The following is a 22,702-nucleotide window of genomic DNA, read 5'->3' as shown; positions in this document are numbered from 1 at the left end:
AATGATTTTATATCTCTTTCTGGTAAACAAAGAATATAGTAACGCCCTGAACAATAACTCTTATTGAAGAGAAACTCAGGCTGCAAATTACTTATTTAATGGGGACGTTTTCCCAATGTTTAATTTGCTTTGTTTGCATTTGTCTTCAAAGTCTTTTAACACAAACCTGGACTGATAAGAGAAATCTCCTTGGTCTTCCAATTGTAAGGGTCTAGTGTGAAGTGGATTTAGACGGTTTCTGAATGTTGTTGGTTCAAAGTACAAATCTGCCCACTGTTAAACATTAATTTGGTAGTCTCACTCCAGCTATAGGAATTAAAAATATATATATCACTTCAGTCCTGAAGAGACTACAGTTCTAAGTTTTTTGGGTTGAGATATATTTTTGCACCATTTTGGATGAGGAAACCCTGATCTTGAACAAAAATAAAAAAACCTGGAAAAACTCAGCAGGTCTGGCAGCATCTGCGAAGAGAGGAACACAGTTAACGTTTCGAGTTAACTGCGTTCCTCTCCGCAGATGCTGCCAGACCTGCTGAGTTTTTCCAGGTATTTTTATTTTTGTTTTGGATTTCCAGCATCCACAGTTTTTTGCTTTTACCCTGACCTTGCTCTGGTTAATGCTAAATTTAGCAATTTTTTTTAAAGTTAATTTATTGCAAGTGGAGAACTATTTCATTCTCTATCTACCTTGAGGAATTTAAAGCCACCTTCCTGCATTCCTTCTCACTGACCAAAATGTGTTAACTGATCTGAAATGAACCTCATTGTAAAAATTAAAAGCAAAAAACTGTGGATGCTGGAAATCCAAATCAAAAATAAAAATACCTGGAAAAACTCAGCAGGTCTGGTAGCATCTGCAGAGAGGAACACAGTTAACGTTTTGAGTCCATATGACTCTGCAACAGAACTAAGTAAAAATAGAGAAGAGGTGAAATATAAGCTGGTTTGGGGGAGGGGGGAGCTGGATAGAGGGCCAGTGATATGTGGAGATAGCCAAAAGATGTCATAGACAAAAGGACAAAGAGGTGTTGAAGGTGGTGATATTATCTAAGGAATGTGCTAATTAAGGGTAGGAAGCAGGACAAGCAAGTAGCCCTAGTGGGTGTGGGGTGGGGTGAAGGGAAGGGATCGAAGTAGGCTAAAAGGTAGAGATAAAACAATGGATGGAAATATATTTAAAAATAATGGAAATAGGTGAAAATTGCCCAGGTTGAGAGCTGAACCTGAACTAGCTTGGGAGAACAGAACAACTTAAAAAAGCAAGAAGTGAGAGGCAGATATTGGAACTCCATTAATACACAGCAAATAGTACAAATTAGCCCTCAGATATATACCTTACAATTTGGGTTTTCTTCCAATAGTTAACGTGTACTTCATGTATAAGCCAATCTTGATAGGTGAGTGTGAACTCCTTATGTAAACTTAGCCTTGGATATAAGGTTTGTTGCATGCAGCATACCCATGTGAACAGTGAATCCTATTACTATTGATATATACATTGGAAGCAGTATTGGTTACACCCTGCAAAGTTTGATCTCCATAAAATTGGCAGTAAGTGTGAGAGACCACATGGTTCAGGCTGAAAGTCACTTGAACAGGAATATTGTATGGTATCCTCATAGCTATAGTACTTGACTAGCACCCAAGAGGTCTCGAGTTTAAATCTCACCATTGGCAAGCTGTGAAATTAAATTTAATACGTTTATGAAATGATCATGAAAACTGTCAGATTGTTGTAAAATCCCAGTTGGTTCATTGATATCCTTCAGGGAGCCCCGACCTGAGCTTGGCCTACACGTGACTCCAGTTCCACAATATGTGGTTGACTCCTACTGCCCTCTGAAGGCCCCACAATTTTCTCAAGATGACTAGGGATGGGCAATAAAAACTGCCTTGCCAGCATTGCCAGACTGAAAAAAGAAGAAAATTGGTAATTTGGCTAAGCCAATACAGTAATATTGGCCAATACTTTGAAATTGTTGCAAAGTAATTAAATTTACTAAACTTCGTGAAAACTCTGCAGTAAGCTTTTTTGCAACCACATGCCCTTGATGAAAAACTTTTACGTTATAGGTCATATGGAACGAGAAGAGAATTAGAGAAACAGGACTGCCTCTGATTGTATGCTTCTGTTCCTTTTGAAAGTAAACTGGTTCAAAAGATGAAGTAAATATGATACCTTCATAACTAAATTAAAACTGTAAATATATTTCAACGGCTTAAGAGTAGCCTCTTGTTATCCTAACCAACAATTAACATGTAATCAGGACGAAGCAAAGTTGGAAATGCTGCTTGCTTGACACCCTAATGGAACAATTGCAAAAGCTACAGCCTAAGTAAATACAGTTGCTAGCTTGGAGATCACTATTGATTATTTATATCATCTTGGTTGACCTGTACAAAATTTGGCTGGCATATTTCCCTACATTACAGCAGACACGTCAAGGTGTCCTGACGTCATGAAAAGTGCACTATAACTGCAATTTCCTTTTCTGTCTCATTGCATTATCAATAAGCTTGTGGATTTCCTGGAAAATAGTTATCGACGATTATTTTAAAATTATTGCAATATTGGCAAGCAACAATTCTAAATAAATATATTGTTATGACCGGAATGGGAGGAGTGCACAGTTGATCTAGCCCCACTGCTTCACAAGTCACAACGTTAGCGTAAATGTTTAATTCGCTCACCAAAATGGCCAATTATTTACCTTCGCTACTGTTAGACCCAGAATAAAAGAGACTTTAAGCAGGCTTATTTCAATAAACTCAAAATGATTGACTGATTATAAAACAAAACTTCTTAAAACAAGCTGAAAACACTGATTAACACATCATTGTAATCTGGAAGCATAACTATCTATCAGTTTTAAAATTCACCAACACACACACACAATCCCTGCAGGGATGGACGGTTGAAGAAAGAGTTTTTATAAGAAAAGGATAAAGTTCACAGGGTTTTGACACTGTTGATCTGGTGCTCCCTTGTGTGCAGACCGCCAGTCCCACTAGATACCTGGAGGTTTTCACCACTGGAGCTTCGGTGTGGTGGAAAATAGAGCTGAATCAGTCCTCCTCAACTCAGCCTCTCGGGTTTCCAAAAGACAGATAAGTTCCACTGAGATGAGGATTCCTAGCTGGATACTAATAACCAGTCTTCTTCAGGAAAGACAAGAAGAGTGTGAACTGGGCATCTTCACTTTCTCAATTCATTCCCAACTGAGTTTAAAAAAAAACAGCTCAAAACTTAAAGCTCCTCTGACAGGTGAAAATCAGTAAACCACCAGGCCTTTGCCTTTAACACAGTTTTTTTTCCCCCCCATCAATTACAGTGATTGCGGTTCAATAAGTATACAGCTCTCCCTCCTCAAGTGCCAAGCTGGCCCGGTGATTTCTTAGAAAAGGCATGCTTGTTCACATTCATAGGTGAACCTGTGACCCTTTTTTAAAAAAAATCCAGGCCGGCCTCTAAGTGTCAGGATAATGCAATGTCCTTCCATATTTTAAAAGAAAATATTGTCCTGGAAGATATGGTTCCAACAATATATTATCACTGTTCCTGGTTTACCTGAAACCAAGCGGTAAAATAATGTGTATATATTTATAACATATTTAGTTCCTTGAGAGTTTTAAAGCTAATTGATTTAAATTTATCACAATTTGAATGGTAAGATTGCTGTCTAGATATTTTCTGAGCTTTAAAATATCTGATTGGGAACATATTTTGTTTATACCTTTGATCATAACTGCTGCCAGTGGCAGTGTGACGTTACCTTTAAGGTTCTGTTTGGGCCTTGCTGTCGTAAAGCAGTTCTATAATGTGAACATTTGGTTTTCTAGTAATGTTTATTTCAGATGTGCAGAGGGATAAACCTCAAATGCTCTACAGACATGTTTGATGAGATAAAGGCCATGGCATTTGAAGTGTAGGTGTGGCAGAAACTGACAGTTTGATTTTATCTAGTGGTGTTTTGAGCGTTAGGTTTTTGAAATGTATTATTTAAAGGGGCATTGTCACTATGATGTTAAATACCAACTAGTAAGCAAGACTGGTAGTTAGGCATTCTGCTCAAGCCTAATATCCCATAATGCGCTTTAGAACAATCTGTTTTAGCCTAGCCTCGAGCTGGGCCAGATCATGCTAGAGAAAAATAACAATGTGTAACAACATTTAGTGTTATTAATATGTAAATCAGCCAGTACATTCAGGGGATTAAGAGATAAGCCAGGAGTTGTGAATCTCCAGAACATGCTGGCTGATTTATGCCATTCTGTTGTTTGCTTTTCACCAAAGGTGTGGCACCCTTAGCCTTCCCACTACTTTCAAGAACTTGCTGGATTTGCACATTAATTTCCTATTAAGCTCACTGTAGGAAGCTAAGCCTGGTAATTAAGAACGCAACTATCTTTTTGATAACATGGTAACTGTTAATGTAGTGACATTAGAGAGTTTAAATGTGAGGTCTCTTTCAGTCAGATGGCAAATTGTTATTAAATTTTCCTTTGCTCTTTTTCTCTCTCTCTCTCTCTCTCTCTCTCAATCCAATCTTCCTTCCCCTTTTCCATCCTCTTTCTTGTACCTAATTCGACTCTTAATTTACCCCCTTCTCAGTTGTTCCTCTGATTCATTCTCAATCCTTAAATCTAATTGGTTCAGGAGATAGTCTTCCAGCAAGTTACATCACAAATATTTTTGAGCTGAAGGGTCCAGAAAAACGGTTAACAAACCAATTCTGCAAGTTGTCCAGCTCCAGCAAGATCCAACCCATTATGTTCTTTCATATGGTTGTGTCTTGTGACTGCATATGGCCCCTCTGATGGCCTTTGAATAATGCAAAATGATATACAATGTAATAAGTTAAAAATTTTATGTCTGCATCTGTTTCCCCCCCAACTTTCTCCAGTACTAATTGTCAATGTCCACATGTATGCTGGAACTGTTTATGAAATCTTGTCAAGCTGTAATCATACTTTCCTGCCAATGGAAACACTACTTCCCCACTGGCAGGAGGTGTATTTACAGTGTGACAGGTTTCCGAGACAGTTTCCGTTGTAAATGTGAATATAAGAATTCATAATTGTAAAGTAAAAATAAAGACCTAATTAAGATATGGAGACGGAATTATGTCGGTGCACCCTGGTCCATTTAATCCTTGCCATCTCACCACTTAAAAGACTATACTTGGTCTTGACTCTCTGTGTGCACTGCCACGGAGACTGACTAGATATATGAAAAATTAGCCTGCTTAGCATTTTCTATTTTCCGTGATTCCAGAAATGCAACTGGTGTCAAACAGCATTCATTCCATTTTACAAACTTGAGAAGATTCATAGAAAGTTGCTTAGTGAACGAGGTTTAATGTGTTGAGAATGGTATTCTCTGTCTCAAATGCATGTAGTTGATCTTCTTTGAACTTAAATATGCAGTCATCATTGTGTTGGATTCAAATTCTACACTTGCTGAATCTTGGCTTAGGCAGTATTGTGTTTAGTCAGTCGCCATCACAGTATCATTTTTTACACAATTTTCTGTTCCTCTTATTTTTTGGATGGTGCATGAACCTTTATGTACATTTTTATGATTGGTTACTTGTTATTTTGTTTAACCATGAATATTTCTGTGGTTAATTTTGTGACATGCATACCAAGGTGTTGTTGACTAGTGGAACAAGGGTTTGCCTCTACACTTGCTCACACTGCAAGTTCTGCTGTGTGCTGGGTCATTGGAGGGAAGGAAAAGCACATTGTTAAGAAAGTGCGAGCAGGTGACCTTCTCGATTGAACTCTTTTCTGAGGAAGTTTGTGTGGAACATTAGAGGATTTTTTTCTGAAGGGTTAGGTTCACAAATGTGGCTATTGCTCTCCCCCTTTCCCCTCATGAGGCTCTTGACTGTGGCACAGATCCACTCACACTCTTCCTGTGCTTCAACTAAGTTGCAAAGAAATTACAAAACAGAGGGGCTATTGGGCTCAACTAGTCTGTGGTGTTTACCCTCCACCCAAGAACCACTACCATGTCCTGGCCATGTTTTCATTTTCCTTTATCTTCCCATTCCTTCTATTAGCTTCTAACCTATTCTTAAATGTTGATGTGGCCTCTGCTTTTATCACTGACTCTGGTAGTACATTCTACAGTTGCACAATCTTTGATGCGAAAAATGTTTTTCTGTCCTCTCTGCTGAAACGGCTTGCATTTAATCTTGTATCTGTATCCTCTTCTTATAGAAACCTTAACAGCCTGTTTCTATCTGATCTGTCTCTTGGCTTTATAATTCTAAACACCTTTTATCCAATCAACTTGTAATCTTAATTAAAACGGCTCCAATTTTTGAAGTGTTTTTGTATTTGTATTTCTCCTTTTGAGGCAATATCCTAGTAAATCTGTCGTCTACCTTCAATATTACTTTCCTGTCCTTCCAATAGTGTGAAAGTCAGAACTGCACTCCGTGCTTCAACTATGGCCTTAATTAAAATTTTATATAGATTCATCATGACGAGTCATCTTGTATGATTGAATGTTGCCAAGCCATTTAATCTAGGGGAGGCGAGAGGGTTTGTATAGGCTGAGTCTGATTCTGTCCTCATGCCCATCTCCCAACAAATCTACATGCACAAAAATTTAAAGTACTAGTTGGAGTTGGAGCATAAAGTTGTTACAGGTTCAAGTTGTTGGTCAGCCTTACCTTTGGGTACAAGATCAGGAAAGTTCGTTGCTTTCTTGATTTTTCTTCCTAAAACATTTCTTAAGTCTAATTTCCCATTCAACAACTTCATTACCACATTTAAATAATGTGGGGCCTTTTTGTGAAATTGGTCCACCCCAGTGCCTGACTTACCATGGCAGAGTTGTTCAGTGCAAGGTTGTTATATTTTAAAATGTGCTGAAGTTTGTGACTTTTTGTTAGTCTAGCATGACATTCACATTGTTTAAAGCTATGATGTGAGCTATTTCATGGGGAGAAGACAGCAAAATAAAAATTAAAGTGTTTTCTGAAGGATTTGGGCAAATTTCCCCATTGTAATCACAAGTGTTTAACAGAAGCTTACCCAGCAGTGCTTTTTTGGTGGAGGAAACCCTTGTGTTGATTGTACTATTTGAAGTGTTTATACTAGTGTTTAAAAATATAGCACATGTTTGCCGATATCCATTTTCTTTGCTTTCATCTTTTAAGTCTAAAATCCACAAAAGAATACACTTAAATAAATGGACACTCCATCTGAGATGTTTGGTTTACTGTTTAGGATTCTTTGTTTATACCAAAATTTGCTGTATACAATTTAATTAATTACGTTTTATTTTCATCCTCATTTTGCTAAATCGTTAGGTGTTCCATTTTTCCAGCAGGAGAAACCAAAGAAATGCTGCAAAGACCACATGGCCAGTTACCATAGCTTGACAGCTGCAATGCAAAATGGACGTTAACTTACCCATACCCTTCCCAAAAAAGAGCGCTACCAATACTCAGGATTTTTCTCACAAATGACAAATTGTGGGGCCAGAAGGAGCAGCAGTGTCCCCCCCCAGGCTGCTGCTGCTTCAGCTGCCCTCCACAGCGGATCAACCTTTGACTTCAGAGTCCTGTGGCTGAACTCTAAGCCCTGGGATGCTTGGAGTTCAGCCACAAATCGGGCCTCTTGCCAGAACAGCCAGGCTGCCAGCCTGCATTCTGCTAGGTGGCCACCCAAAAGTTCACTCGGGGTATATAGCCACACCAATGTATCATGTTGCTCCCCCCCCGACCCTTGATCATTGTTCATTTGTTAAAGTAGTTTTAATACTCGCTTGAAATACAACAAGAAAGTTATCACCGCACTTTGTGTGGGGAGGGTAGGGTGGTGCAGCATCAGGGAAACTCATCAACAAGAAGAATAATTAAGACTTCATTGTGGATTTGGATATAGCTTCAGACAACTAAATGAGTGAAGCTTCAAGCAGTTGGCTAACCCCAATTTCCTTTCATTGTCAGGTAGCTGAATGCAGTAGTGTGCTTCAGTAATTTTGACAAAATAAGTGAACGAGGTGATTGGTAGACCAAATTACCTTGCTTTACTTAATCCAAAACCAAATATGTTGCTGAATGTGTACTGGAATCCAATGTATTTATTAATAATGAAAATTTTTACATGTGTTTAAAGTCAAGATGATGTGTAGTCATACTTCTGGTGTAAACTGTTTGCAGGAGGTCCTGCCAGAATTGTGAATGGTGCATTCATGGTGCTGAAGGGTCATCGCTCCATCGTAAATCAAGTGCGCTTCAACCCTCATTCATACATGATCTGCTCATCGGGAGTGGAAAAGATTATCAAGGTATGTCATACCACCAGCAGGAGTCTGACATTGGTCACGATTAAACTTCAGCTACTTGACCACCTGTATACACTGAGCCCTGAACTAAGATTACATTGTATGAAGATGTCCATAACCAAACTACCATTTTTTAAACACAAAAAATGAGAAATCCCTAATATAGCTGAAGACAGTCAACTTTGTTAATAACAAAAACAGAATTACCTGGTAAAACTCAGCAGGTCTGGCAGCATCGGTGGAGAAGAAATCAGTTAACGTTTCGAGTCTTCGTGACCCTTCGGCAGAACTGAGCATAGTTAGGAGAAAGGTGAAATATAAGCTGGTTTAAGGTGGGGGGGGGGGGAGAGAAAAGTTGAGGGTGTGGTGATTGTGGAGATAAGCAAGCAGTGATAGGAGCAGATAATCAAAAGATGTCACAGACAAAAGGATCAAAGAGGTGTTGAAGGTGATGATATTGTCTAAGAAAAGTGCTAATTAAGAATGGAAGACAGGATACTCAAGGTCCAGCTCTAGTGGGGGTGGGGTGGAAAGACTAACAAAGTTTTAGTTTTAGACTTAAAAATAATGGAAATAGGTGGGAAAAGAAGAATCTATATAAATTATTGAAAAAAAAGGGAGGGGGGAGAAACGGGGTGGGGATGGGGGGAGGGGGAGTTTAAGATCTAAAGTTGTTGAATTCAATATTCAGCCCGGAAGGCTGTAAAGTGCCTAGTCGGAAGATGAGGTGCTGTTCCTCCAGTTTGCGTTGGGCTTCACTGGAACAATGCAGCAAGCCAAGGACAGACATGTGGGCAAGAGAACAGGGTGGAGTGTTAAAATGGCAAGCGACAGGGAGGTTTGGGTCTTTCTTGCGGACAGACCGCATTGGGAGCAACGAATGCAGTAGACTAAGTTAGGGGAAATGCAAGTGAAATGATGCTTCACTTGAAAGGAGTGTTTGGGCCCTTGGACGGTGAGGAGAGAGGAAGTGAAGGGGCAGGTGTTGCATCTTCTGCGTGGGCATGGGGAGGTGCCATAGGTGGGGGTTGAGGAGTAGGGGGTGATGGAGGAGTGGACCAGGGAGTCCCAGAGGGAACGATCCCTACGGATCGCAGAAGATCGCATGCCCACGCAGAAGATGCAACACCTGCCCCTTCACTTCCTCTCTCCTCACCGTCCAAGGGCCCAAACACTCCTTTCAAGTGAAGCAGCATTTCACTTGCATTTCCCCTAACTTAGTCTACTGCATTCGTTGCTCCCAATGCGGTCTGTCCGCAAGAAAGACCCAAACCTCCCTGTCGCTTGTCATTTTAACACTCCACCCTGTTCTCTTGCCCACATGTCTGTCCTTGGCTTGCTGCATTGTTCCAGTGAAGCCCAACGCAAACTGGAGGAACAGCACCTCATCTTCCGACTAGGCACTTTACAGCCTTCCGGGCTGAATATTGAATTCAACAACTTTAGATCTTAAACTCCCCATCCCCACCCCGTTTCTCCCCCATCCCCACCCCGTTTCTCCCCCCTCCCTTTTTTCAATAATTTATATAGATTCTTCTTTTCCCACCTATTTCCATTATTTTTAAATCTAAAACTAAAACTTTGTTAGTCTTTCCACCCCACCCCCACTAGAGCTGGACCTTGAGTATCCTGTCTTCCATTCTTAATTAGCACTTTTCTTAGATAATATCACCACCTTCAACACCTCTTTGATCCTTTTGTCTGTGACATCTTTTGATTATCTGCTCCTATCACTGCTTGCTTATCTCCACAATCACCACACCCTCAACTTATCTCTCCCCCCGCCCCCCCACCTTAGCCCAGCTTATATTTCACCTTTCTCCTAACTATACTCAGTTCTGCCGAAGGGTCATGAAGACTCGAAACGTTAACTGATTTCTTCTCCACCAATGCTGCCAGACCTGCTGAGTTTTTCCAGGTAATTCTGTTCTTGTTTTGGATTTCCAGCATCCGCAGTAGCTTTTAGCTTTTTGTTTTTACAACTTTGTTAATACTTGCACTTGGCCTCGTTCTCAGTAAGTGTAAAAGCAAAATACTGCGAATGCTGGAAATCTGAAACAAAAACAGGAAATGCTGGAAAAACTCAGGTCTTGCTGCATCTGTGGAGAGAGAAACAAAGTTAACATTTTGAGTCCGTTTGACCCTTCTTCAGAGCTTGTCAAACGGAAGGGTCATACAGACCCGAAACGTTAACTCTGTTTCTCTCTCCAGTGATGCTGCTAGACCCGCTGAGTTTTTCCAGCATTTTCTGTTTTTGTCTCGGTAAGTATACTTGTGTTTTACTTTACGTAACTCAATAGCTAAAACGGTTCTGAGTTCCAGATTTATCAGTATGTTCGTCATAATTGGTGGTTCATTCAGTAAGTGTTCCTTTCCCTACATCAGTTTGGTTTAATCTTTGTGCAGCCTTGCATGTATCTTCAGAGCATGCAGTCTAATAATGTAATTATTTTGGCTGTTTGTGGGTGTCTCCAGTGTGTGAGTAAAGCCTGTTCTCAAAGATTTTGCACTTAACCTTTTACATAATACCTATCGATCTTTTGCTCTCCTCTTTCTTACATTGCAAAGCAGGAGAGTTGCCCATGCGGCATATTCCTGATGCTGGGATAGTTCGGTATATAAGCCTCTTCTTTGGGTTTCCCCATCATTTAATTCTCCTGTCTGCAGAAGCTCCAGTTTCTGTTACTCTGCGTTGAGGAAGACAGTGAAAGTTAGCATTTGGATTTCAGCAATTAATGCTACGTTATGAAGTAGCTGATCTCAAAGTTTTTTTTCTGCTTTGAGAAATGCTGTTTGAGGTACCAAGCCTGGCACTTGTATTTTGCATCCCCAGCATTTCAACAAGGAGGTGCGGTATTTTCAGTGAGCCACTGAGCCTTCTTGGAGTCTTGGCTGCCCTTCAGCACCTTCAGCATGTTTCACTTTCAGAGAATTTTACATTGTTGCTTGTGAAGATTCATGTGAATGCAACACATACGATGGAGAATTGAATTTGAAAGAGTGTTGAGCATCAATAAGAGGCTCTATGGAAAGGACACGGGAATTTGACTCATCTGCATTCTAACAAAAATAAGTTCTCTCAAACCTAGCACAAGTCTGGAGAGAAGAGCCAGATGGTTTTGGGAGCAGTTTGTGTGTATGTGGGTGCAAGCCATGGTGGTGTCGGCATCAGGATCCGTATGAGACTGGAATTTGTAAACCTGCTTTTTAAAAACAAAAAGGCAAGTAAAAAAGATCAGGAGCTCTGCAGAGATTTAAGACTTAGCAAGCATGTAAATCCTTAGCACCTGTTTTTCAGCATCATGTGTGCTGCTTTGGCTCAAAAATGGGTGAGGAGGGGTGAATGTTAGTATGCTCATAGGGAGCATCTGCCAGGAGTATGCACAGTAAGAAGATGGTGACATTGGTATTTGACACCACTGTCGTTTTGGGGCAAAATCTTGTGTCCTCCCTCGTGGTGAGTTTGGTAGTAGGGGGCATTTAATCAGGCAGGAGGGTGACGACCTTGCCTCCTTCCACCTTGATTAAGTCTGTGACAGGAAGGCCTGTAGATAACTTTCCATCCCACTGCCAATTAAGGCCCTTAATGCCCACTTAAAGGCCTCATACTGCTGCTGCTGGTATTAACCCAGCGGTGGGTGTGGGGGGCTTGCCATGTGGGAGCACGACAAATGAACCCGTGCGGGGCTGTTTGCAGGCTCCCAGGGGGTTCCGTTGTTTAAAGGCAGTGCCTGCTACATGGACCCGGCATTGGGAGAGGTGGTGGATGGATTGGGGTCGGGGGGGTGTTAACTGAGAGCTGCACCCCTGCCCTGGCAGCCGATCCCCCACTCCCTGCAACCCCCCACCCTATGACCCCCTTGCCTCCATTACTCACTGGTTGTCTTACTGGCAGCAGCCACCACCTTCCTGATGATGCTGCAGTTCAATAGAGCTACTAGCTTCTGATTGGCTGGCAGCTCTCAGTGGGCAGGACTTTTACCCCTGGGGTTCTTGAGGCCCATTGCTGGCCTGTCAACTGCCTGAGTGGTACAAGATGCAGCGGGCTTTCCTGAAAGAAGGCAACACAGTGCTCCATCTGGCGGCTGAAAATCCCATTGCCTCTAAAATAATCCCAGCTTTAGAGTTCACATATGGCTGCATGTGCTTTCAGCAGAAGATGCACCTTCTACCTGTGCTATTTAGTGAGTCATCAATCATTTTCAGGTTAGTTGCTGATTTGATTTCTAGTAGCTATTGCTATGTTGGTGAGTAGCTTAAAGTTGCTTAAGTCTGCAGGGAATGATGTGGCACTTGAAGGACTATGTCCTGACTTCAAGGAATCCCAGGCATGAGTGCGGGGGAATGCATTCCCCATGCAGTAACAGCATGACAGGGAGAATGAACAGAGGTGACACAGAGCAGGACAATCTGCTGGAAGGAGGAGGAGAGGTGAATAACTCTCAGCAAGGTGTTCAATTCTCCTATCTGAATCTTAATGAGGAACAGTATCTTCTCCATTTCATTAATGCCATCCTCACTGAAATTTGCCACCTGCTGCAGCCACAACAGCATTGCCAGTGACTGTGAAGCTGGTGCAGTGAACCTTAATGCATCTGGCTCCTTCCAGGCTGGTGCAGGTGGTATTTGCAACATCTTCCCATTTACAACCCGCTGTTGTACAATGAAGGTATTGAGACTATAGTCCAAGAGATATGAACACATTTTGTTTTCTTGCCAAAAAGAAGCAGGCACAGCGCGCATGTGGTTTTTACATGGTACACGGTGCCATTAACTATGCACATTGGTTTGTCATATGTCAACACTGAGTTGTAGCACAATCACAGCCAAAACTCCCTTAATGCATAGCCAGTGTGTGACTACACATAGGGCATCATTCAGGTCACTGCCTGATATGCCAGCAGTAGTCATGATGCTTTCATTCGGCAGCGGCCAGTTGCACCATCTGCATTTGAGCCCTCGAGAAGCCAGAAGATGACTGTGGGTGATGAGGGCTATCCTTTGACAACACGGCTTGTGATATTTGATTGTAACTCATGAGCAGCACTACAAAGCCGTGATGCACACCATAGTGTGCTTAAACAATGCTTCTGCTGCAGGGCTCAGAAGTGGCATGGGTCAGGATCCAAGCGATGATATATCACATGCCGCATAACCTCACCGTTACAGAGGCATGTCCTTGCCACCAGCTAAGAGGCTGAGGCAACCTACATGGCCCCATTCTGACTGGGCAGCCTGCGATCAACTCGCCTGACTGCAGTCCCAGTAAACGTGACCCCTATCCCCTGTTCACCAACAGTCCTCCACCTTTCCTTCTCTCCATTACTGACCATCACAGCGTCCGCTTGGCTGCAATGCAGAAACAAAAGCCATCACAAAATAAACATTCCAAACCAAATTTATAAATCAAACCATGCCACATTTTTTACAATCAACTAATCACCCTGTGCATTTCTTTGGAGCCTTTCCTCTATGTATCTTTGTTGAGTGCTCCGACACAGTACTACCCCAGTGACTGCAGCATGGCTGGTGGAAGCCTGATGACGTTTGGTCAAGAAGACAGCAGATGCCATTGCAGGATGACTTCAAGCAGCTCTGGGTTTAGAACCATAGAAAAGCTACGGTGCAGAAAGAGGCCTTTCAACCCATTGTGTCTGCGCTGGCCAAAAAAGAGAGAAAAAGAAACGAACCACTCATCGTTAATCGCACTTTTCCAGCACTTGGTCTGTAGCAATGCAGGTGCTGATCCAGATACTTTTTAAATAAGTTGAATACTTCAGCCTCAAGGACCAATTTGGGCAGTGAATTCCAGATGCCCATCACCCTCTGAATGAAACAATTTCCCTCATGTCCCCGCTAATCCTTCTACTAATCACCATAAATTTATGTACCCTGGTAATTGACCCCTCAGCTAGGGGAAACAGCCTTTTCCTGTCTACACCATCAAGGCCGCTCATAATTTTGTACACGTCAGCCTCCTCTGTTCTCAGGAAAACAACCCTAGCCTATCCAATCTTTCCTCATAGCTGCAATTTTCCAGTCCTGGAAACATTCTTGTAAACCTCCTCTGTACTTTCTCCAGAGCAATTATGCCCTTCCTGTAATGTGGTGACCAGAACTTTGCACAGGAATTCCAGTTGTGGCCCAATCAGCATTTTATACAGTTCCATCATTACGTCCCTGCTTTTGTATTCAATACCTCATCCAATAAAGGAAAGCATTCCATATGCTTTCTTTACCACCTCATCCACCTGTCCTGCCACCTTTAGGGACCTATGGACATGCGCTCCAAGATCTCTCACTTCTTCCACCCCTCTCAATGCCCTCCTGTTTATTGAATATTGCTTTGCTTTGTTTACCCTCCCCAAATGCATTATCTCACACCTCTGGATCGAATTCCATTTGCTACTTCTCCGCCCACTCAGCCAAACCATTCTCTGGAGACAACAACTGTCGTCTTCACTATCAACTACCTGGCCAATTTTTGTGTCATCTGCAAATTTCCCAATTACGCCTCCCACATTGAACTCCAAATCATTAATATATACAACAAATAACAAGGGGCTCAACATTGAGCCCTGTGGAACACCACTGGAAACCGTTTTCCATTAGCAAAAGCACCCATTGACCATTATCCTTTGTTTTTGGATTTGGAGCCAACTCACCACCTTCCCTGTATCCCATGGGATCCCTTTTTTTTGGCTATCTGCCATGTGGAACCTTGTCAAATGCCTTACTAAAATCCGTGTAGACAACATCCACTGCATTACTCTCATCAATCCTCCTTGTTACTTCCTCAAAAAATTCCATTAAGTTAGTAAAATGCAATATTCCCCTAACAAAACCATGCTGATTATCCTTGATCACTCCATGCCTTTCTAAGTGACAGATTACCCTGTGTCTCAGAATTGATTCCGATAATTTGCCCACCACCAAAGTCAGACTGACCGGCCTATAATTTTCTGGCCTATCCCTCGCACCTTTTTTAATTATTGGTACAACGTTCACAGACCTCCAATCCTCTGGTACCTCACCTATATCTAGTGAGGATTGGAAAATGATTCTCAGAGCATCCACTATTTTTTCCTTGGCTTCCTTTAACAACATGGGATACAATCCATCTGGCCCTGGTGATTTATCCACCTTCAAGGATGCCAGTCCCTCCAGTATTCCCTCTCTCATTTTGCTTATTGTATTTAATATTTCACATTCCTCCTTAACTAGAATGTCTGCATCATCCCTCTCCATAGTGAAGACAGAGACAAATTGAGAACCTTGAAAACCTGGCCCACATCTTCAGCATTGAGGCACAAATTACCATGTACATCTCTGACCGGCCTTACCCTTCCCTTAGTTATTCTCTTGATGAGCTGGTAAAACACCTTTGGGTTCTCTATGCTTTCCTAATTTCCTTCTATACTTCTCCCCTGTACTTACTACACTCCTCTAGGCTTTCTACAATAACTAAGTTTTTTGTGACTGTCATAAGCTTTCTTTTTCTGCTTTATCTTACCCTGTATGCTTCTGGATAACCAGGGGACTCTAGATTTGGCAGTACCAACCTTTTCCTTTGTGGGGACACTGTGCCTGGAGAATCTCGCTTTTGAATTCCTCCCACTGATTTGACACTCTTTTCCCTTCTTGTATCTGTATCCAGTCTTCTTTCACCAGTTCACTTCTCATCTTTGTAAAATTTGTCTCCCTGCAATTTAGAACTTTTACTCCTATTCTATCTTTGTCCTTTTCCACAATGATGCTAAATCTGACACTTTGGTCACTGTCTCCAAAATGGTCCTCCACTGCTACTTCATCTACTTGCCCAGCTTCATTTCCTAATTGCACCCCCTCTCATTGGGCTTGTTATGTGCTGGCTGAAAAGGTTCTCTTGAATGCAATTCAAGAATTTTGTGCCCTCTGTGCCCTTCACACTGTTCATTTCCCAATAGGATATTAGGGTAGTTGAAGTTCCCAACTATTACTACCCTATTGTTTTTGTACTCTGAAATTTTCCTATATATTTGCTCTTCTAACCCCATTCCACTATTTGGGAATCTATAGTACGTTCCTAGCGATGTGGCTGACCCTTTTTTTATTTCTGAGTTCAACCCATATGGCCTTATTTGATGCTTCATTTAGTATATCGTCCCTCCTCACATCTGCAATTGTTTCTTTAACCAATAACGCTACACCCCTATCTTTTTTATCCCCATCTCTATCCAGCCTGAAAACTCTATATGCAGGGATGCTGAGCTGCCATTTTTGCCCCTCTTTAAGCCAAGTTTCCATTATAGCGATGATATCATGCTGCCATGTATCCATCTGTGCCCTCAGCTCATTGGCCTGTCTTCAGACTGCACCAACATGGCATGGGCAGCAGCAGTCTGGGTTGTCTGGCTGACAAAGCCAGGTATTGTCTGTAGGTAGAATTAATGGAGATGTGAGCTAGTGATTGATAGTTGCCTTACAAAGCAAAGATCTAACTGTTTTTGTGTGTTTGTTGTAACTGTAGAGTGAAGTGTTCTTGAGTTTGGGGCCTAAATAATTTTGGGTTAGAGTTTCACTCTGCAGCTAGTTCTATTATATCTTGCCTGGGATTGCTTACTGTAATATTACAATACAGATATTGAGCATCTGAAATGATACTCCAATCTCTAGAGTAAAGATCTCTCACTTTAATGAAAACAAAATCAGTTTTCTTTTTGCAATTAAGATCATAAACTTACAGGCGAACTAATATTACATTCTTAGATTCTATATTCCACTACTCAAAAGTAACTTTATTTGTTATAACTATTCCAAAGCATAATCTACATTTTTTAGTTTGTGCATACATTAGAACCCAGCAGCGTGAAATCTTTATGTAACCAGAAACATAATATACCATATATGTAACTAGAAATGTTAAAAGTATTAATAAAATCCACTACAATGAAATTGTACTGTAATAGCCATTGAGAATCTTAAAAAAAAATTGTGAAACTTGTGCTTTCTCCATTATCTTAATAGCAATGTGGGTTTTGTATTTGGGGGAGTCAGATATCTGTTTTGAAGATGGGTGTGTACCTTCTTTACATATACCTCTTGCAACAGTGCATTTCTCTTGGTTGCTATTGCCAAGTGGTGTCAGCCGTGGTTTCGTTGGTAGCACTATCTGTCACCTCTGAGTTCGAAGGTTGTGGGTTCAAGTCCTGATCCAGAGACTTGAACACAAAAATAAAGGCTGACACTCCAGTTCTGTACTGAGGGAGTGCTGCACTGTCAGAGACACTGCTTTTTGGATGAGGTGTTAAATCAAGGCCCCATCTGCTCTTCCGAGTTAACGTAAAAAGATCCCAAGGGACAATTTCAAAGAGCAAGGGAGTTATTGCCCGTGTCCTGGCCAATATTTATCCTCCGTCAACATCATGACGAATTATCTGGTCCTTGTCACATTACTGTTTGTGGGAGCTTGCTGTGCACACATTGGTTGCGGTGTTTCCTACATTGCAGCAGTAACTACACTTCAAAAGTACATTGTTGGTTGTAAAGTGCTTTATGATGTCCCGAGGTTGCGAATGATGCTATATAAATGCAAGTCTTTATTTTGTATACTTCATTAATTTCTGCATCTGAAAAACAAAAAGATAAATACATCTGGCACCCTGTAGTTCCCAATCTCTCAATCGTCTGTTGTCTAGCTCTGACTGGCTGTCCGTGAGTGCTTCCAACCATACCTATCAGAATGCAGCCAGTCCAGCAATGATGTCTCTCCATGTTCCTACTGCAATATCTTCTGAATCCACTCTCAGATCTCTCCTTGCCCCTCTCCTTTCTCACCTTAGTGACATTATCTATGGCATGGGGTCTGCTTTCACCTTTATGCTGATTTAGCCCAGATATACTCATCACCTTTTTTCAACCCCAGCCTACCTCCATGCTGCCATGTGGCCTAGAAAAGCTATCATTTTTGGCACCTTGCTGAATTTGATTATTCCAGTCATCTCTTCTATCAAGTTTACTTGTAGAAAACTTGGCCTTAGGCTTAGTATCACTTAAGTTTCGCGAATGCACCTTCTGATTCTCACAGGCCTACCTTAGTTCCCTGCCATTGCATTAATTCAAAAATCATCTTTAAGTCTATCCTGTTTTGTTCCATAACACCATGGCAACTTCCTTTAGCATTAGTTCCCTCTTTTAATCTTTAATCCTCTGGCTCTGGCCCTTTGTCAATCCTTTCACCCCACCATTAGTGGAAATCTTCAGCTGCCTCTACTCATTGAAATTCCTCCACTTCTGTCTCCACCTTTTTTTATAAAAAAGCTTCTTTAAACCCATGTTTTGAAACAAGCCTTCAACCAAACCTTCTAACCTTTCCCTCCAAGGCTCAGCATTGGTCCCCTAAAATATTTTTATTGTCAAAGGGCCTTGGCTGTGTTTATGTTAAAAGCATAAGTTTAAAAGCAAATTTGTGCTGATGTTGATATTGTTGAAGTGCTTCAGCAAGATTGTGACAAAGCTGAGCATTATTAGAAAAGACCTCCAGTTTAATTTTAATCAACAATTTCATCACAAGACATATTCTTTTATGTAGACTAGGATATGACCTAGTCTATTACAATAGAAATGCAAAATTTGTTTTTAAAGTTAAGCTTAAAATTTATCCACCTTCAGTCAAATCCTGCAAGGATTATTCATATTTGTTTGATGAGGCTATGTGAAAGCTATAAGTTTTGACAATGCATAAAATTACAAAATCTGAAAATAATTGCTTGATTTATGTTTTTATGTGTTAGTCCAGTTATTAAAGAAACCTTGCAGGAAAACTGACTGTAAGCACTAAATGTTTTTGTGCTTTCTGAATACAGGTTTGGAGTCCATACCTACAACCAAATTGTGCTGGAGACTTAGAAGGAGCAGTGGAAGATGACACCCGCAATCTTTATACTCATGAAGAGTACATCAGCCTGGTCTTGAATAGTGGGAGTGGTCTGTCGCATGATTATGCTAACCAGTCAGTTCAGGAAGATCCAAGAATGATGGCTTTCTTCGATTCCCTTGTAAGGCGTGAGATTGAGGGCTGGAGTTCTGACTCTGACAGTGACCTGAATGAGAGTACAATTCTCCAGCTTCATGCAGGGGCTAGTGAACGATCAGGATACAGTGATACTGAATCTTCTGCTTCATTACCACTGTCACCCCAGCAAGGTGACGATTCAGATGAGGCGACCTACACACTGGACCGACAGAAGCTGCCCAATACTTCTGCAACTAGGGAAGACCTACAGTCTCGTCGACAGAGGTTGTCCGCCCTGAGGCGCTACCAAGATGAGCGGCTTCGAACTCTTTCAAATGACTCTGATTCCTCAGAAAACAGCTATCAACAAGTAAATACTGACTCGGATGCCGATCCTGTGAAGAGGCCTCGATCCCCAAGCCCAGAGTTGAATGATTCCAGTAGTTCCAGTAGTAATGGTAGGCGCCGTGCATCTATGCGCCAAAGAAATGCTGCAAGAGCCAAGCAAAAACTCCGTAGGGAAAAAAGGGGTACTTCACAACTCAAAAAAGTAAAACAGTGTAGTGCTGAGGATAGTGCCAACTATTCTCAAGTACACGACGCTGACAATTCATCAGCTTCATCTTCACCAGAAAGAAGCAGTACTGAATTTGATAATAGTAGAGGAAGAATATCTCCTTACTCAGACAGTGAGTCTGAGGTCAGAAAGGTTTATAAAGCCTACAGCAAAATCCAAAACACCTTCAAGTCGCAATTGAAATCAAAAGGAGGCACCATGACATTTTTGCCTCTGGCAGATGTGCCGGACACAAGTGAGAGAGGCAGTTCACTAAATACTTTAGCACAAGAAAGTGACACTGCCAGAAAAGGTGCAGTGGCATCTCATAGATTTAGAGAGGAAAGATGTTTCGATGAACACAACGGTGAAAGTAGCAGCTCAGCGGAGTATGCACACATACAGGCAAAGAGCAAGCATTCAGTCTTGCTTGGTCATGACTGCTGTACTGTGACATCTGTGAAGGAAGCGACTTCTGGAGAGCAGGGATGTGCTGTTGAAGATGCCCCCAGTGGCTTAGCTGAGCATTGTTATGAGGCCAAAAAGGTTAATGGCAAATCAGTCTGTGTAGGAAACAACAGTAACTTAGCTAACCAGTGTCAAGCATTTGGCAGCCAGGCACAAGAGCTGTGTAGTCACACAGAGGTGTTGGAATGTGTGAATATGCAAACTGTACAGCAGATGGCCAGAGAAGAATCTGGTCAGGAATTTATTAAATCCACATTATCTCCAGCAATCCCATTTGCAGAATTACATCTACCTGGAGCAAGAAGTAATTCTGACCACATTGATAAATCCAAAACCAGGACTTGTGACGTGGATGAAAGGTGTTCAGATACTTCCTGCAGTAATGGCCTTTTTGATAGGCAGTGTGCAGGCCACTGTGAACAGACTTGCTCAGAGCAGGGGGATTCAGCAGTGGCCTCCAAGTCAGAAGCTGGTAGCTATGTACAGGTAGCCTCATTGCACCACAAGGAAGACTGTTCCCAATCTGGGATAAATGAACATTACGAATGTGCTAAGAAAATGATAGCACTACAAAAAATTTTTGATTGTCGCCAAGGGACCCTGTCACCAGCTGAGACTGGCCAGCCTTCTGGAGGGTTAAAAAGGTTGCGAAAAGAGCTGGATCCGGACTACGCACCAACTGAGAAGAAACAGAAGACATGATATGATTTGCACTTGTCCTACACCAGTGCCTCAGAATGTCACTGATGAAAGCATTTAACTAGAACTCCACAAGACACTGGCCTGTAAAACAGTGAGAGCTTTTGTTAACAATTATGTAAATAAGTCAATTTATTGAAGAAATGCTAATACAGAAATTTGTAGAATGTGTATGATAATGGTATATAAAATACAAATTATTTGGAGTGATTCTAACTTTGGATTCAGATATCCAATTCGGCTCGGAGGGTTTGTACTTCTTCTGTTTAAGTATTCATTATGCCAAGCAAGGGTTTATGGTGCATTTTGCCTCTCAAATCGGACAAATTATTATAAAGCTTCCCCTCATATCAACTTGGTAAAGGTGAGCAGATTTATATATGTTCCAAGTATTCAAGCCCATGGAATAATAAAAGAACAGATGAAGACTTTTTGAAATCTAACACTTTATAGTTCTTGAGGGTTTTTTTTGGTCTTATTTTAAATTGCCGCCTTTGTATGGTAGCTTTTTATTCGTGCAAGGGGTAGACAGTTTGATTCTTAAGGAAAATGTTTAACATGTTGGTTGTGTACGTGGAACACAGTGATCTGTTGATAAAGAAGAGAATTTGACTTAAGCAGTGGTCAGGAATAAAGTTTTGTGTTTTGTGTTTAATTTCTTAATGAGAATTATTTGAAGCACAACATTTCTGCACAGTAGGTGCATGGTCAGCTGTCACTTTCCTTAACAGATAAGAGAAATAAACATGGTCATTCTCAATTCCTTTTGTGTCTTGCTGCATTCCTGCCCCCACACTGTTCTGCAGCTTCAGAGAAGGCAGTGTTTCACAGGCACAGACAGATCTTTGAATGTTAATTTGAACCACAATCCCCATAATGGAGATGAGGAGTTTGTACTTTGGTGTGCTTTTATTTGGAGAGAGGAAAGAAGGAAAACGGTTAACCCTTTGCCTAGTTCCATGATATCTTTGAGCCATCAGGTAGTATAGATTGATCAATAAATTCCTCCACAACTCCCCTTCTGAGTTGGTAGGGTGCATTTTGTGGCTCAGTTGGGAAGGTTTTTCTGGCAGCCTATGCATCATAGCGGTAGGGTCCTTCACTGGCAGCCTGCAATTGCCAGGTCCGTAGCTGAGAGAACTAAGTTCACACAGACTGTAGTACTGAAGTGAGCTCAGGATATTTTCAGTATTAAGTCTCAGGATACAGCAAACGTATGAAATTAACATTGCAATTGTCCTTTAGGAATGAGTAACAGTGGGTTGTTTCTGTGTCTTTCATTCCAGGGGTTCATCCCAGCCCAAATGTGGTGAAAGACTCCCAAGTGAAATGAGATTGAACAGCTCGATTCTGAATGAGGGTGGCACTCTTGGCTCAGCACAAAGCCATGCTAAATGAACAATCTCATTTCGAAAGGAAGTAGGATAACTGGTGCGGAAAATGGAAAAATACGCAGTGGTGCAGTAGGAGATGTTTGTCAAAGATTCGTGTTAAGATGCACCTCTTGGACAGAATAGAAAGTTCCTTTATCCAGAGTTCAGCATATGCAGTACTTGGTACTGATTTGCCCTGAGCATAGACATCCCTCATTTGACACAAAAGGAAAAAGAAATGCCAGTATAATTAATGTATGAGAATGATAATTTGTATTTATATAGAGTATTGTAATAAAACATCC

At 41.4% G+C, this 22,702-nt stretch overlaps 1 protein-coding gene across 1 annotated transcript in view; it reads left to right on the top strand.

The window, feature by feature from the left end:
- The window catches only part of dcaf5 (ddb1 and cul4 associated factor 5), a 91,388-nt gene extending 69,601 nt beyond the window's left edge, over nt 1-21,787 (top strand). The window contains exons 8-9 of the mRNA XM_078563181.1: nt 8,184-8,311; nt 19,153-21,787. Coding sequence (XP_078419307.1) covers nt 8,184-8,311; nt 19,153-21,027 — 2,003 coding nt within the window. The 3' untranslated portion in view covers nt 21,028-21,787. The remainder of the gene's footprint in view (nt 1-8,183; nt 8,312-19,152) is intronic.
- Nucleotides 21,788-22,702: the final 915 nt, after the last annotated feature.

This window comes from Cetorhinus maximus, chromosome 18 (genome assembly GCF_964194155.1).
Source record: "Cetorhinus maximus chromosome 18, sCetMax3.hap1.1, whole genome shotgun sequence".
NCBI lineage: Eukaryota > Metazoa > Chordata > Chondrichthyes > Lamniformes > Cetorhinidae > Cetorhinus > Cetorhinus maximus.
This window is presented reverse-complemented; position numbering and strand designations above follow the sequence as displayed.